The sequence below is a fragment of the Mesoplodon densirostris genome, chromosome 15 (genome assembly GCF_025265405.1).
Source record: "Mesoplodon densirostris isolate mMesDen1 chromosome 15, mMesDen1 primary haplotype, whole genome shotgun sequence".
NCBI lineage: Eukaryota > Metazoa > Chordata > Mammalia > Artiodactyla > Ziphiidae > Mesoplodon > Mesoplodon densirostris.
This window is the reverse complement of record NC_082675.1, coordinates 1,040,795-1,054,390: the sequence shown is the minus strand read 5'-3', so window position 1 is coordinate 1,054,390 and position 13,596 is coordinate 1,040,795. Positions and strand designations below refer to the sequence as shown.

Genomic DNA, 13,596 nt, shown 5'->3' with positions numbered 1-13,596 from the left:
GTGCTGTCAGGCCCTGAGATGCAGGAGGCAGAGACGCTCGCTGTGGGACAGGAGCGCATCCGAGCAGCAGTGCGCCCGGGCGTCCGGGGGCTGCCGAGCCCCGCTCCCTGTGTCCGCTGGCAACGGTCAGGGCACGTAGGCGGCCCACAGTGAGCTGTTTTCCATTAGCTGCCCGCCACGCGGCACCTTTGTGAATGTGTCAGTTTCTCACCACCTGACCGCTGGTGGGGGAATGTCTGCAGATGTGTGCAATGCTGAATGTCTCTGGACTCTCCCATTGTTTTTACTGTCTAGACCCGGGTCCCCACTTCACAGCTGCAGGCCCAAGGGCAGATGCAGGCGCCGGTGACCCAGCCGGCCCAGGTGGCCCTGACGAAGCCCCCGGTGGTGTCGGTGCCCGCAGCCGTGGTGTCCTCGCCGGGCGTCACGACGCTGCCCATGAACGTCGCTGGGATCAGTGTGGCCATCGGGCAGCCCCAGAAAGCCACAGGTGCCTGTCTCATGCCACCCCTCGCCCCCCACCGCTCTGCGTGCAGCCTTGAGTGGGGCTGACAGGCCTCTTCTAGTTAGTAGCTGTGGCCCACAGCCGTCTCGGGTGTGTCACGGTGTATTTCAGCAGAAGTGTCCCTCGATTTAACCGTTCACTTTCTTAGCTTCCCCAGCCTTTGTCCAAATGTTGTTGTGAACCTAGAAGCATTTTAAGCAGATGTAAGGGAGGCTTTATTTAGCTCAGCATCGTTTCAGCGTGTAGTTTTCTGTACAGAAATCACTGAAGCTGAATTCACTGTGAGCCCTGAGACCTTGTCCCTACTCGGTGCTTGTGATTAAATGACCTGATCGGTGTTCTCAGGGCAGACTGTCGTGGCCCAGCCTGTGCACGTCCAGCAGCTGCTGAAGCTCAAGCAGCAAGCCGTCCAGCAGCAGAAGGCCATCCAGCCACAAGCCGCCCCAGGCCCAGCCGCCGTCCAGCAGAAGGTACAGGATTCCTGGTTGTCCCCTCTTTACGTGAGTCGGGTCCCGCTGCCAAGCGTGGGATGCACGGAGGTGGAGAGGGTCCTGAACCGGCCCTGCTTGGCTGCCTGGCCTCCACGCACCGGAGACCCCGTGGTTGTGGCCTTGGGCCGCACAGAGGACGGCCTTGGGGCTGGCCCTGGAGGGAGGGCGCGGTTCACGAGAGGGGGAGCCCCCATGTACTGCGGGCTCGTGGGGGCAACTGTGAAGGACGCAGGCTGTGGAACTGCATGACTGGGAGGGGCCGGAAGGACTCAGGGAAGCAGGTGTAGCTCCTGGTGTGCGACCCATCTGGGTGCACAGGAGCCAGCTGAGGACCATCTCCGTGTGTGTGTGTGTGCGTGTGTGTGTGTACGTGTGTGTGTGCATGTGTGTGTGCGCGCGCGTGTGTACACACGTGCTCGCCATCAGCGGATGGATGGAGGGAGGGGAGAGAGGGGAAGGGGTACTGTGAGGGGAGTGCTGTCAGCGACTGACTCAGAAGGCTGGGAGGTAGCTCTGAGCTGATTGAGGCCCCAGAGGCGCGTCCTCCTCGGAGGCGGGGGTTCGGGGCTGCGCTGGCGAGCGGGGACAGAGTGCAAGGCCCTCTGCTCCCCGGGGCTTCTGCCTTATCTGCTCCTGGTGACACAGAGCCTGACGCCCAGATGATGACGTCTTGGCTCTTGAACTTCGTGTGGTATCTGTGCTGTTTCCTGAACCGGAGCGAGCCAGCGCACTGTCCCCGTGCGCTGAGGGCTCTGCAGGCGACTGGTGCTCCTTCCCAGAGACTGACAGACGCGCAGAGACGTGAAGTGACTTCCGGGGAGGGGCGTGCGGGCTGGGAGGCACTGTGACAGGACGGAGACCGGGCTGGGTCATCGCGGAGGCTTAGCCCACGTCTGAAAGAGAAGGAGAAGGGCTTTAGCCAAAGTGCCCGTCGGTATGTTCACATAACTTGAAAGAAGACTTCTGAGACGTTAAAACTGTCCATAGCTGTGGCTTTGTAAACCGAGTATATGGGCCACATACACGCATGGCTTTCTGAATAGTATTTAAACGCTCCTGGCAGGGAAAACTGAAAATTAGACTAAATGTGTAAAGATTGTGCGTACAGGTTTGTTTCTCTTTTTGCTAAATAGTTTTGAGTATGGGCCAAATTCTTCAAGTTAGATTTGGGAAACTGTGCGTGTTTCCTGTATTGTCATGTTCGCTCGCTTACATGATGAGCAGACGTGGCACCAGGTGCCGCAGAGGATGGAGATGAAGCCCAGCCTGGGCCGTGAGGGGACCGCCCGGCAGGGGAGGAGATGGGCCAGGAGCCGGGGTGGTCACGCTGTGGGCGTCCGGGGGCAGTCGGGGCCCACGGAGGAGGCCCGGTGGCTCTGAGAAGGGGACCCAGAGCCTTGCCTGCTCCAACCCTGGGTGGCCTCTCTTTCCTCAGATCACGGCACAGCAGATTGCCGCTCAGGGCCAACCACAGAAGGTCACCTACGCCACCCAGCCTGCCCTTAAAACCCAGTTTCTCACCACGCCCATCTCCCAGGCCCAGAAACTGGCTGGGACCCAGCAGGTGCAGACCCAGATCCAGGTGAGCAGCGGGGAGCCCGAGGGCTGGGAGCAGACGCGGCGGGCGCTCGGAGGTAGAGCAGGGGGACGCCGCCAACCAGCGCCCCATGGAGAGCGTCATGGGGCCCCGCAGCGTGGCCTGGGGACCGCGCTCAGGTCCTGCTGCGGTGGCAGCCTTTGTGCTGCTGAGGTTCCTCCAGGGGTCGTGGTTGTCCCTCCGCTGCCGCCGGCTGCCCGGCACTGGCCAGTCCGGCATTGCATGTCTCCTGGGTCCTGGCATGCGTGACGCCCGGGTCGGGGTGCGGGGCTGTGGGCACGCGCACCCGCCGAGCCCCTGTGGTCCCTCAGCCTCGGCCCGTGCCGACCTGCCGTCTGCCTTCCTCTGGCAGCGGTGCGAATCTGCTGACCGTTGGGGCCCCTCCCTTGGGACGAGCCTGTTCGGGGGCTTCCCGGTGGGGCTGTATGTCCCGGGTGTCTGCCTTTGGGTCTGTGTGCCACACTTCTCCCAGCTTGTGCCTTATCTGCTCACTCACTTTACGAACAGAGCTTCTGAATTTTAGTGTATTGGAATTTATCAATCTTTTTGTGTCTGAATAGTGCCTTTTGCACTTTGCTTAAGAAATCCTTCCCAGAAGTCATGGTGCTGTTTCCTAGATCATCTTCTAAAAACTTGATAATTTTTTTGTTCACATTTATGTCTTTAACCTTCCTGGAATTGGTTTTTGGAGATGATCCAAAAATAGGGGCTCAGTTTTAAGTTTTCCACGTGAACACAACGCCCTGTTACTTTCACACTACTCATTCAGGAGTCCCTTCTCTCCCCCGGCCCACCGTGTGACCAGGCACGCGTGACGTGCGGTTCCTCGGGGGCTTCTCTTCAGCACCGTGGTCTCGGTCCCTGTGAGCCCACACTGCCCTCTCTTCATCACTCTGCTGCATGATGATTCTCGGCATCCACCTCCGGCTGTCGGGAACGTCCTGCTTTCCCGGCTCTTTGCACTTCCGTATCGATTTTGAGTCAGCTTATTTAGTATACACACTGTGGTCAAAACTGATGGGGTTTTTGTTAGAACTGCATTGACTCTGTAGATCAGTTTGGGGGAGAGTGGACATCTCTATAGCCTTGACTTCAGATTCACCAACATGATACCTCATTTGCTGTTTAAATCTTCTTTAATGCCCTTTAAGTAAGTTTTCCGATATTTTTCCATAAAGATCTTACTGCGTGTATTAGATTTATCCCTAAGTAAGGGCATTTTCTGATACTCTGCTCTAAGTTCCCTCTTCTTGTCTGTGTCTCTAGGACACTGTGTGTTGACGTTTGCATCCCACAGCCTCCATCTGTTCTAGTTGGTTTGCGTTTCCCTTGTGTCGATCACATCACCTGTGAGTCCTGGCGGCCGCATCTTCCCCTTCGGCCTTCTCTTTCTCATTCCCGCCTCGTCGTGCTGGCGATGCCCACAAGGCAGTGTGACAGGCGCAGACAGGAAGCTCGGCCACATCGTTCTCCTCGTGGTCGTTCTTGCGGGTTGGGTTTTTTAAATCACCCTTCAGCACAGTAAGAAAATTCTCTTCTTTATCTAGATTGCTACAGCTTTTTGTTCCTTTGGTTGTGGTGTTTTGTCTTTTTAAAAACCCTCTGTCTGCACCCCTCCCCTCGTGGTCCCTCCAGCCTCGAGGCTTTGAGCCCATCTCTGTGCCCATGAGTCCAGATTCGCATCTGCGGCCAGCTCTCATCCCGCCCAGGGTTTTAATGCTGGCTGCCTTTGGACGGCCCCCTGGAGGTGTGTGTCTCTGGTACCTGAGCCCCTCCTCCTGCAGCTCTGGGACAGCAGTTCTGTCTTCCCTGACCTTCAGCCTGTCCTGGGCCAAACCCTCCGCTGTTCTTCACGCGCCACACCCGGCCCAGCACGGATCCTGCGGTGAAGTGCGCTGAGACGTGCTTTGTGGCGACGCGGGGTCCCTTTGTCACCTCCAGGTCAGGTTTATCCGGGGTGTTGTGCCTACTAGTTGGCTTCGTCTGTCCGTTATGAGAGGGGTGAGTTAAAATCTCCCATTCTGGGACTCCCCTGGCGCTCCAGTGGTTGGGCCTCCGTGCTTCCACTGCAGGGGGCGCGGCTTCCATCCCTGGTCGGGGAACTGAGGATGCCACATGCCGCTTGGCACAGCCAAAAAAATGGAGGAAAAAAAAAACCCTCCCATTCTGGTTATGGGTTTATCCGTTTTTCCTTATATTCCTTTGCTTTTTACATTAGGTGCTCTGTTATTAGCTGCACATAAATTAAAATTTTACATTTTATTATCTTGAAGTACTGTTTTGGTCAGGCAGCCTGTTGTGCCTCATGCCGAGAACTCCACCCATGTCACAGAAACGGTCGCTGGATGCCGCCTCACTGTCATTGTCCCGCGTCTCAGTTTTGGTCCTTTACCTGTGACACATTCACTCCCTTTATGGTGAGGCCTGGGTGGAACGGCCTTTAGCTTCCATTTTGTGTGGGTTTTCAACTTGTTCTGTTTTCTCTTTCCAGCCTTACTTACCTTCTCTTATTCCAGTTACGTAGTTATTTTTTGTCATTCTGGGTTTTTTTCCTCCTCTGACTCGTTTGATAATTACATGTTTTCTTTCCGTTCTCTAAGTGGTTATCCTAAAATCTCCATGTGCACATGTACCTTTCCAAAGGATAGCACAAACCACCATCTCTGCTCTGCTCTGGAGCACTGGTCTGTCAACACTGTTGCTCCCTGGCCCTCTCAACTCACGTGCCGCTGCAATCACGCAGTTTCCTTCAATCCTGTTTCATTTTCACTTTTCATGTAAAATTACTTTTCTTCTGCTTGAAGTACACCCTTTGGAGTTTCCCATAGTGTTTGAAAATGCCTGTATTTCACTCTTGTTCCTGAAGGATGCTTCTGCTTGGTATGGAATTCTAGATGGACATTTATTTTCTCAGCACATTAACAGTACTCCCTGGCTCCTGGTCTTTTGTTGTTGAGGAGAAGTCAGATGTTTGTCCAGCGGGTCGCTGCTTCGATGGTAACCTGTCTTTTCTCCCTCTGTTTCCTTTTGAGATCTTTTCTTTGTCTTTGGCGTTTTATAAATGCTATGACGCTCTAGCTTGGAATTGGTTGATCGTCTGGAATCTGGGCATTGATCTATCTTGCCAGTTTAGGGAATGAGCAGCCGCTGTTTCTTCAGATGCCGCCTCTGCCCCATTCCCTGCCCTCCGTGTCTCTTCAGTCTCTGTGCTTTCCTTTCATCGTCTCTCTGTGCTACGTTCTGAGTAATGTCCTCTAACCTGTCTCCCATTTCACTGGTTTTCCTTTCATTAGGTCTCATCTGCTGTTAAGCTTGTCCATTGAATTTTTTTTTTTTTTTTTTGCGGTATGAGGGCCTCTCACTGCTGTGGCCTCCCCCGTTGCGGAGCACAGGCTCCGGACGCGCAGGCTCAGCGGCCATGGCTCACGGGCCCAGCCGCTCCGCGGCATATGGGATCCTCCCAGACCGGGGCACGAACCCGTATCCCCTGCATCGGCAGGCGGACTCTCAACCACTTGCGCCACCAGGGAGGCCCTATTGAATTTTAATTTTGGTGATTATAAGTATTTTATTCTTCGAAGTCCTGCTTTTGTCTCAAGTCTGCTTGGTCTTTGTAGTCTCTTGTTCCCATACGTGTTTTCAGGCTGCACAGGACGGCACACTGTTTTGTGCGTGCCTGATAATTCCTCTATTTGAAGTCCGTGTGCATCTGATTTTACTTGTTTCTGCTGTTCTTGCTTCAGGAACTGTGGGGGGTTTGTCATTATAGGCGTTGTCTTCTTGTGAGCCAGTTTCCCTTGAAGCTCTGTTTGTGGGAAGGCTTTGAGGTCTGGGTTGAAGGTGGGTTCTTCCTTGTGCTGGGCTCCCATGGGTACCATCAGGACCACATCTGCTGTGGCTTGAGGGTTTGGTCTGCCAGCCTGTGTCTCCCCCTCCCCTGCCTAGCACCGAGGCCTAAGGCTGGCGGCTTCCTCACAGACCCTTTGAGTGCCAGGATCGCAGCTGCGGGGGGCGTCGGGCAGCCCTCTTGTTAGCTCCTCCTGAGAGTGGGTTTGGACTTGGTCTCTTTGCTGCACCCGGGAGGCCATGAAAACCCAGTGTAAGGCTTCCCCTGCAGCACGTGGTCTCGGGCACGAGCTGCCGTAGCGCCTTCTCATGGCTCAGGGTCCCCCATTTGCTTAAGTTTGGGCACTAGGAGCTCTGGACTCCCTGCAGGTTTATCGATGCATTTTAAGACGTCCCCTTGGTGTTGTGCGTGCCATCTCAGCATTTTCGTGGCTGCCGATCTGGGCTGTGGCCCATGCGCTGCGGTAGCTGACCGAGCGTCTCTCCCATCAGAGGAAGCGCACAGGCTCACTCAGGGGTTCCTTTGATGTCAGTGAATGCGGTTCACAGTTTTTGATTCAAGTTACAGTAAACTAGTCAATGCCTTCTGATTCATTTTAATTTCCATGAGAACTCATATTTACTTGGGAGCTTGTCATTTGCAAGTACATCATATAATTTCACATTTCCTCCAGGATTATCTTGGGCAGGACTTATTTTCATCCCTGTTCCGCCAGTTAGAGACCTGAGGGGGCTTTCCATGGCCCCCAGCAGCTACCCACTCGGGAGCGCCTTCTGCTTCTGTGAGCCGGTGTCCCCAAAGCCCTGAGTAGACACAAGTGGCCTGAATCGTCTTATTACAGCAGGACAGCAAGATAGGCAGGTTTATAAAAAGTGACCATTGGGTGGAAGGTTTTGTTTTATAAAGAGGAAGATCTCAGTCATGATGAAGAAGAATGTAGAAAAATGGTGAAATAACCACTTCAGAGTTTGGGCGTAGATGTCTCTGGACTAGGGCTGAACCTTGGTGTTGGTCTGGGTCCCCTGACAGGGGGGGCACACGTGGAGTGGCGCCCAGGCACTCCATCTTCCATGTAACTCTCTCATATAGACTTGTAGCGATTTTTATAAAAGAAAAATGTGACTGTCTGAAATGTGAGACCGATAATAAGCTTCAACTTACGCGTGATTATACAGATTAGGAAGGCAGTCGTTACTCAGTGCAAAGGTGAAATAACTTGTTCTCTCGGGGTTCCAGGTGAGCACACTTTTGAGAACTGCTATTTTGTGTCATCTGACCACCGTCTTTTTTTTTTTTTTTTTGCATTAAAAACTGAGAAGGAGAGAGGGCAAGAAATCTCATTTGCACACACGTTCATTTGGCATCTCCATTTGGCTTTTTTGTTTTGTCCAAGGTTGCGAAACTCCCTCAAGTCGTCCAGCAGCAGACACCTGTGGCCAGCATCCAGCAGGTTGCCTCTGCTTCCCAACAGGTAGGACCTGGAGACCCGCCCGCAACTGTCGGGGGTTCCCACGAAGAGAGTTCTTGCTTTTCATCCGAGGAAATAGAATTTTAATTCCTAGAGAACCGCTTGTGATTATCATAATACAGAAAAGAAAATTAACTTTGGGGAAGACACTTGATATCCTGAGACTAGCAGGAAAAAAACCTGAACAAATGTGTTTGGACTCAGTGTCACGTGTGCTGAGGGGGCTCATTTCTGGGCTCCTTCCTTCAGCCAGTAAACCTTCGGTGCATCCTGCCAGCGGAAGCCACCACACCTTCGTTTTAGGGAAACGAAGAAAGAAAACAGAATCCGTTCATATCGACCTTGGGTCTTAGCGTAGAAATACTACTGGGGACAGCCAGGACTTACCTTCCCAACAGAGCCTAGCTTTCGGTTCTTACCGTTTTTTTTTACTGCTAAAAATGTGGCTGTATAAAAGCAGTGCTTTAAAATAATTTTAGTTTGTTCAGAATCACACTGGTATGTAGATTTCACGAAACCAGATAGTATTAGAAGCCGCACCCCAGCAGCACCAGTGCCCGTCGTCATTTCCCCAGAGGCATCCACTTGTAGCCTAAAAGCAGCAATAATTTCGTTTTCTGTTTTTGTTTGGTTAGGAACCGGAGGTCCTATTTTGACAGGTCAGGTAGTTTTTACGTTTCACGGAAGCATTCGCGCTAGTTAGGTTTCTAACCCCCACCCCTAAGGATGTCTCCTTTTTCACGTCGCCTGATCTGCGTCTTCTAGGAGATGTGTTTCTGTTTTGGTCCAGGCTTCCCCGCAGACTGTGACCCTCACCCAGGCGACAGCAGCCGGGCAGCAGGTCCAGATGATCCCCGCAGTGACAGCAACAGGTCAGGTGGTCCAGCAGAAGCTCATGCAGCAGCAAGTTGTGACCACGGCGGCGGCCCAGCTGCAGAGCCCCGGTGTTCCCAGCCCAGCCCAGGTGCCGGCCAGCTCTGACAGCCCGAACCAGCAGCCCAAGCTCCAGATGAGAGTCCCCGCCGTCAGGTTAAAGACGCCCACCAAGCCTCCGTGCCCCTAGTCGGGAGAGCGGCACGGCCCCAGGCGGGCCGCCCGTGCCCTGCAGGACGTCCGGCGCCTGGGGCCGCGGCCCTCAGCGAGCACCCCGTCCCGCGTTGTGTGGCTGTGGCTGAAAGAGCGGCGGTGGCAGTGTTTCCTCGATGCTTCACCGTTTCGTGTCTCCTCCAGAGCAGTACTGCTGGGTCTTGAAAGCCGTTTAGAATTTCTCTGTTAGTGTGCAGTGTTTCTGGCACATCACAAGTAGCCATTTGGAAGGTGCAGGGAGTCATAAAATAGACCTTATGAAGCTAAAATGTGGTCTGACAGCATCTGTCTCTGCCTGGTTCTTTATTCCTAACTGAAAACACGTTACGGTCCTTCAAGAGGAGAAAGACTGTCTAACATCAAAGGTGGGTCACCTCAGGTCAGGGAAAACCTGGCGTGCGTTGAAGCACATTCATGACGCGTTCCCAGCTTGTGTTGAAGGGGAATCATCTGTGACTGAACTGTCATTGCAAAGAGCATCGCGCGCGGCTTCCCTCAGCGACCGGTTTCCACGTAAACGGAACCCTTGGGGCTGCTCCCCGTCCCAGCACATCCACGACATTTCCCCAGGTTTCGGATAAACTTGTAATTGGACTTAGACTACTGAAGCAGCGCCGGCAGACTTTGTGAGGCTCCTGTCCGGGATGGTTCAGGGCCCAGAGTGCTGTGCAGGCCTTGTCACGCGGCAGATGGCACTGCTGAGTGCTCGGTGAGGCGAGACTCTTGCTAAGGGGGCGGCCTGCCGTCGCCCCTTTGCTTTCGTGCCCAGCCCAGGCGTGACGTGCAGCGGTGAGAAGCCTCCTTGTACAGGCGGTGTGTGTATGCACCTACAAGTGTTACCCACAGAAGTGGGTGTGGTAAACTCTTCACACTAGACGGCCCTGTCTCGTGCGTGAGCAGATCGCCCACTTGGGGCTCTGCATAAAGCAGAGAGCCGTGCAGGCTCTTTGGGGTGGGCGGCCCGTGGTGGAGGGGCAGAGAGGACGCCCTGGATTTGCTGTTTTTATTTTTTTACTGTGGCAACTGCAAAGGGCTTGATTGGCTGACGATGTCTGCTTACCTGGAAGTGTCCACCCAAGCGAAAGGCGCGTGTCTGATCACACCCTCTCTGCTCTCTGTGCCTCCTTTACAGTTTTGGTCCAGGAAATCAGGTTGTGTTAGGTCTGTGTGTACTTAGGAACAGTTCCAGCATACTGAGAGATTTTTCATTTTTCATCAGTCTGTTTCCTCCCCCTTTATATCACTTTATATGACACAAAGGAAAGTGTCCTGTCCCGAATTTTTTTGTTTCCCATCAATATATGTGGACAGTAATATGGCGATTGATCCCTTAGTGAAGCCAACCGGGCAGCTCATTTTTGAGTTCTTGGTGAGAAATTTGGAAAAAAGTAAAGGTCAGTTGTTCAAAGTGGACAGGATTTAACGTTCTAGTTAATTGAACATATCAAAACAGAACACTATAATTTGCCTTCTAACTTGTTCATTGTGGGTTCAGCACGTGCTGTAATGAGAGAGTACGGCACGCAGGAGGCTTTCTGTGCTTCGTGTCTGGGTACTGAGGAGAGTTCCTACTTTTCTTTTTAAATCCTCAAATGTGCAGAACTCGAAAGGAATTCTCCTTTTCAGGTTATCTTGTGCAGCCTGTTGGTTTTGTTCTTACCCTTCATGGGGTGTTGACGGTCTCTTTGTAGGTGATGGTGAAGTGTTGAGTGTTTAGAATATCCTAGACATAGCTGCCTGAGTAGAAGTCCTCTATTAATCTAGAACACTAGAAGAGAATTTAGAAAAATCTCTCAAAAGCTTTCTAAGAGAACAGAACTAGGGTCTGACTATTTGCAGTGTGGGACTCCTGCCCTGTCTTACTATGTGAGTGAAAGAAGTGTGTTTTCTTCAGCGATTCCCTGTTGCAGAATATGGGACAGAAAATAGTGTTACTGGTATCAGTCGATTTAGTTAACATCTAGATGTCAGCACTGACCTCATAGTCTTCTACAGTGTCATTTAGGTAAAGGGTCCAGTGTATTGTTTTCTTCGATTTCTGTTTTAAAGGTTAAACTTTCCATATTTAAGAATAAGTGTGGGGCTTCCCTGGTGGCGCAGTGGTTCAGAGTCCGCCTGCCGATGCAGGGGACACGGGTTCGTGCCCCGGTCCGGGAAGATCCCACATGCCGTGGAGCCGCTAGGCCTGTGAGCCGTGGCCGCTGAGCCTGCGCGTCCGGAGCCTGTGCTCCGCAACGGGAGAGGCCACAACAGTGAGAGGCCTGCGTACCGCACAAATAAAAAATAAAAACAATAAGTGTTGAGTTTAGGACGATGTTTTCCAGGCTTCCTCAGATTGTTACTGTTGTCAGAATCCCACATTACCTTGTAGAACAGGGTTCCCACCCAACGCATGGTAAGGATTGAGAGAAATCTTCAGAACATGAAATATAAAGACAGCAGGCAAAAACACCGTCAAACTGGAATTGGCCACCACGGAAAGCAGTCGCGCAGTTTTTCTTTTATTCAGAGACACTTGTTCCAGGGACGCCGGGGGGTGGTTGGAGGATCCAGGGCCAGGGGACGCAGGAGGCTGGCGTGAGCCTCCTGAGGCAGGGGCTTTCCCTTTTGCCACCTTCAGGACTTTTTGTTGACTGTTGTAACCCGATAGCTGTTGTGTTTTAAAATATAAAGGAAGGAGACCGAAATTGTAAATACTTTGTAAACAATCATTTGTACTTGAATAGTAGGGTTTTAAAGGGCACTGATATCCCACCAGACAAAAGGTGTAATAAATTGACCTTTTTATATGCTTTTTTGTTTTGTCTTTCATAGAAAGCTACTGTTCAGGTTAAAATAAGATACCAGTCATATTCATTTCATTGTGTGAAGAGAAAACAAGACACAGGGAAACCAAGTTAGTGTTGCGAAGGAGGTTTTCTTCTCGCCCCTCCCCCAGAAGGTAGCCAGAACTAGAAGGGATGGAGTTTCTCAGTGAAGTCACCATTTCTCTCCGCAGAGACCACGTGCACCTGGCCACTGTGTTCCAAAGCCACACGAGGAGGAAGGACCCGGTGCGTTTTTCTTCGTAGTGTTCTTGTTCTCCAGTACTACCTCGTACTGGACAGCAGCGCTTCCCAGCTGCACTGTGGTTGTGTCCCTATGCAGCGAGTATTTATTGAAGCATATTACATGCCATCTTTATCACTAATGGTGGAAATTTTTTTAAAAAAGCAACACTTGGCTTTTCAAGAAAATCAAAACTAATGAGAGAGAGATGGGTCAATTACTGGTTTATTCAGCTGATGCTTACTGAGTGCATACTGTGTGTCTAGGCCCTGGAGCTACAGCTACGAGCAAAGTAGTGCAGACAGATGATAAAATGATTCAGAACGGTGTAAGCACCATGAAGAAACAGGGACAAGGTCACGGCCGGCGATCTGGACTTCGTGCTAAGCAGAATCCTGGAAGACAGCTTGACTTACAAGTTTGAAAGCTCACCGTGTCTGCCGGGGAGGTGGTGGTTGAAGGTAGCCAGAGTGAAACCAGGGACAGACCCGCTGGACCATCTCCCTGGTCACAAACAAGGGAAAAAACCATCCTTGTGGGTCTTCAGATCCCAGCTCAACAGCCTTAGGAGGCTTTCTGACTGCCGCCCCCTAACTTAAAACGGGCACTCAACCTCCACCTCCTTTTCTCAGCCGCTCGGCCCTACTTCCTCTAACCGGGCATCCGTGTGCCGATGTGTGCCCCCTGCTCCCTAGGCCGCAGGTCCTGCCAGGGCAAGGACAGGACGTGCTTGGTCAACGCAACTCGCAGTTAAGTGTGCGATGAGGGGGTGGGTGGGCAGGGGAGGAGCGGACGAACGGGTGGATGGAAGGGTGCAGGCGAACGTAGGAACGAACGGAGCCTGGCGCGCACGTGACCGCGGGCGAAGGAAGCCGCGGGAGTGCGCAGGCGCGGGCCGGGGGCGTCGCGTGCAGGTCCCGCCTCAGCCGCCGCTGCTTCCGGTCCTCCAGCCCTCGCCCCGCCTGCTCGCGGCGATCGGCCGGCGCCGCGCCTGCGCACTGGGTCCAGGCCGGCCGCCGGCTTGCGTCGGGTCGGGTCGGGTCGGCCGGGCCGGGCCTACCCTCAGCCGCCGCCGCTCTCGTCCCCTCCGGCACTCTCTGCCGCGTCGCCCGGCCGCCGCGGTGAGGGCCCGCAGCCTGTCCGCGCCGGGGTGGGGGCGGGCGCTCAGGGCCGCGCGGCTCTCCTTCGGCCTCCCCGCCCGCCCGTTGCTCCAGCGTTCCCCCGGTCCACCTCCCCCTCAACGCCCCCGTGACCCTCGTCGCTGACCCCCGTCCCGCCGGCCCCGGGAGGCCGCTGTCCGCGGTGCTGACGCCGCGGGCGCCGCGTGTCTGGAGGGGCCGCTGGTCGGGGTGTCCCCGCCCCACACCCGGGAGGCAGAGTGGAGTCCGGGCTGCGGCGTCTCCTCGGCCGGCCCCGCCGGGGCGTCTGTCGGGAGAGGCGCCTCGCCACCCCTGCCCCCGGAGGCCTTTCCCAGGACGGAGAGCGAGAACGGCGCTCAGCTTTGCTCTCAAGCCCGAAGACCGCGCGGCCTAGCAGACACTTCACAACCCGGCC

General features: G+C 53.8%; 1 protein-coding gene across 10 annotated transcripts in view; it reads left to right on the top strand.

Annotated features, from left to right (window-relative positions):
* EP400 (E1A binding protein p400) overlaps positions 1-11,756 on the top strand; it is a 114,566-nt gene extending 102,810 nt beyond the window's left edge. For all 10 annotated transcript variants that reach the window (XM_060118582.1, XM_060118581.1, XM_060118580.1 and 7 more), the window contains 5 exons: positions 295-490; positions 851-975; positions 2,432-2,578; positions 7,834-7,911; positions 8,699-11,756. In XM_060118582.1, coding sequence (XP_059974565.1) covers positions 295-490; positions 851-975; positions 2,432-2,578; positions 7,834-7,911; positions 8,699-8,971 — 819 coding nt within the window. In that variant the 3' untranslated portion in view covers positions 8,972-11,756. The remainder of the gene's footprint in view (positions 1-294; positions 491-850; positions 976-2,431; positions 2,579-7,833; positions 7,912-8,698) is intronic.
* Positions 11,757-13,596: the final 1,840 nt, after the last annotated feature.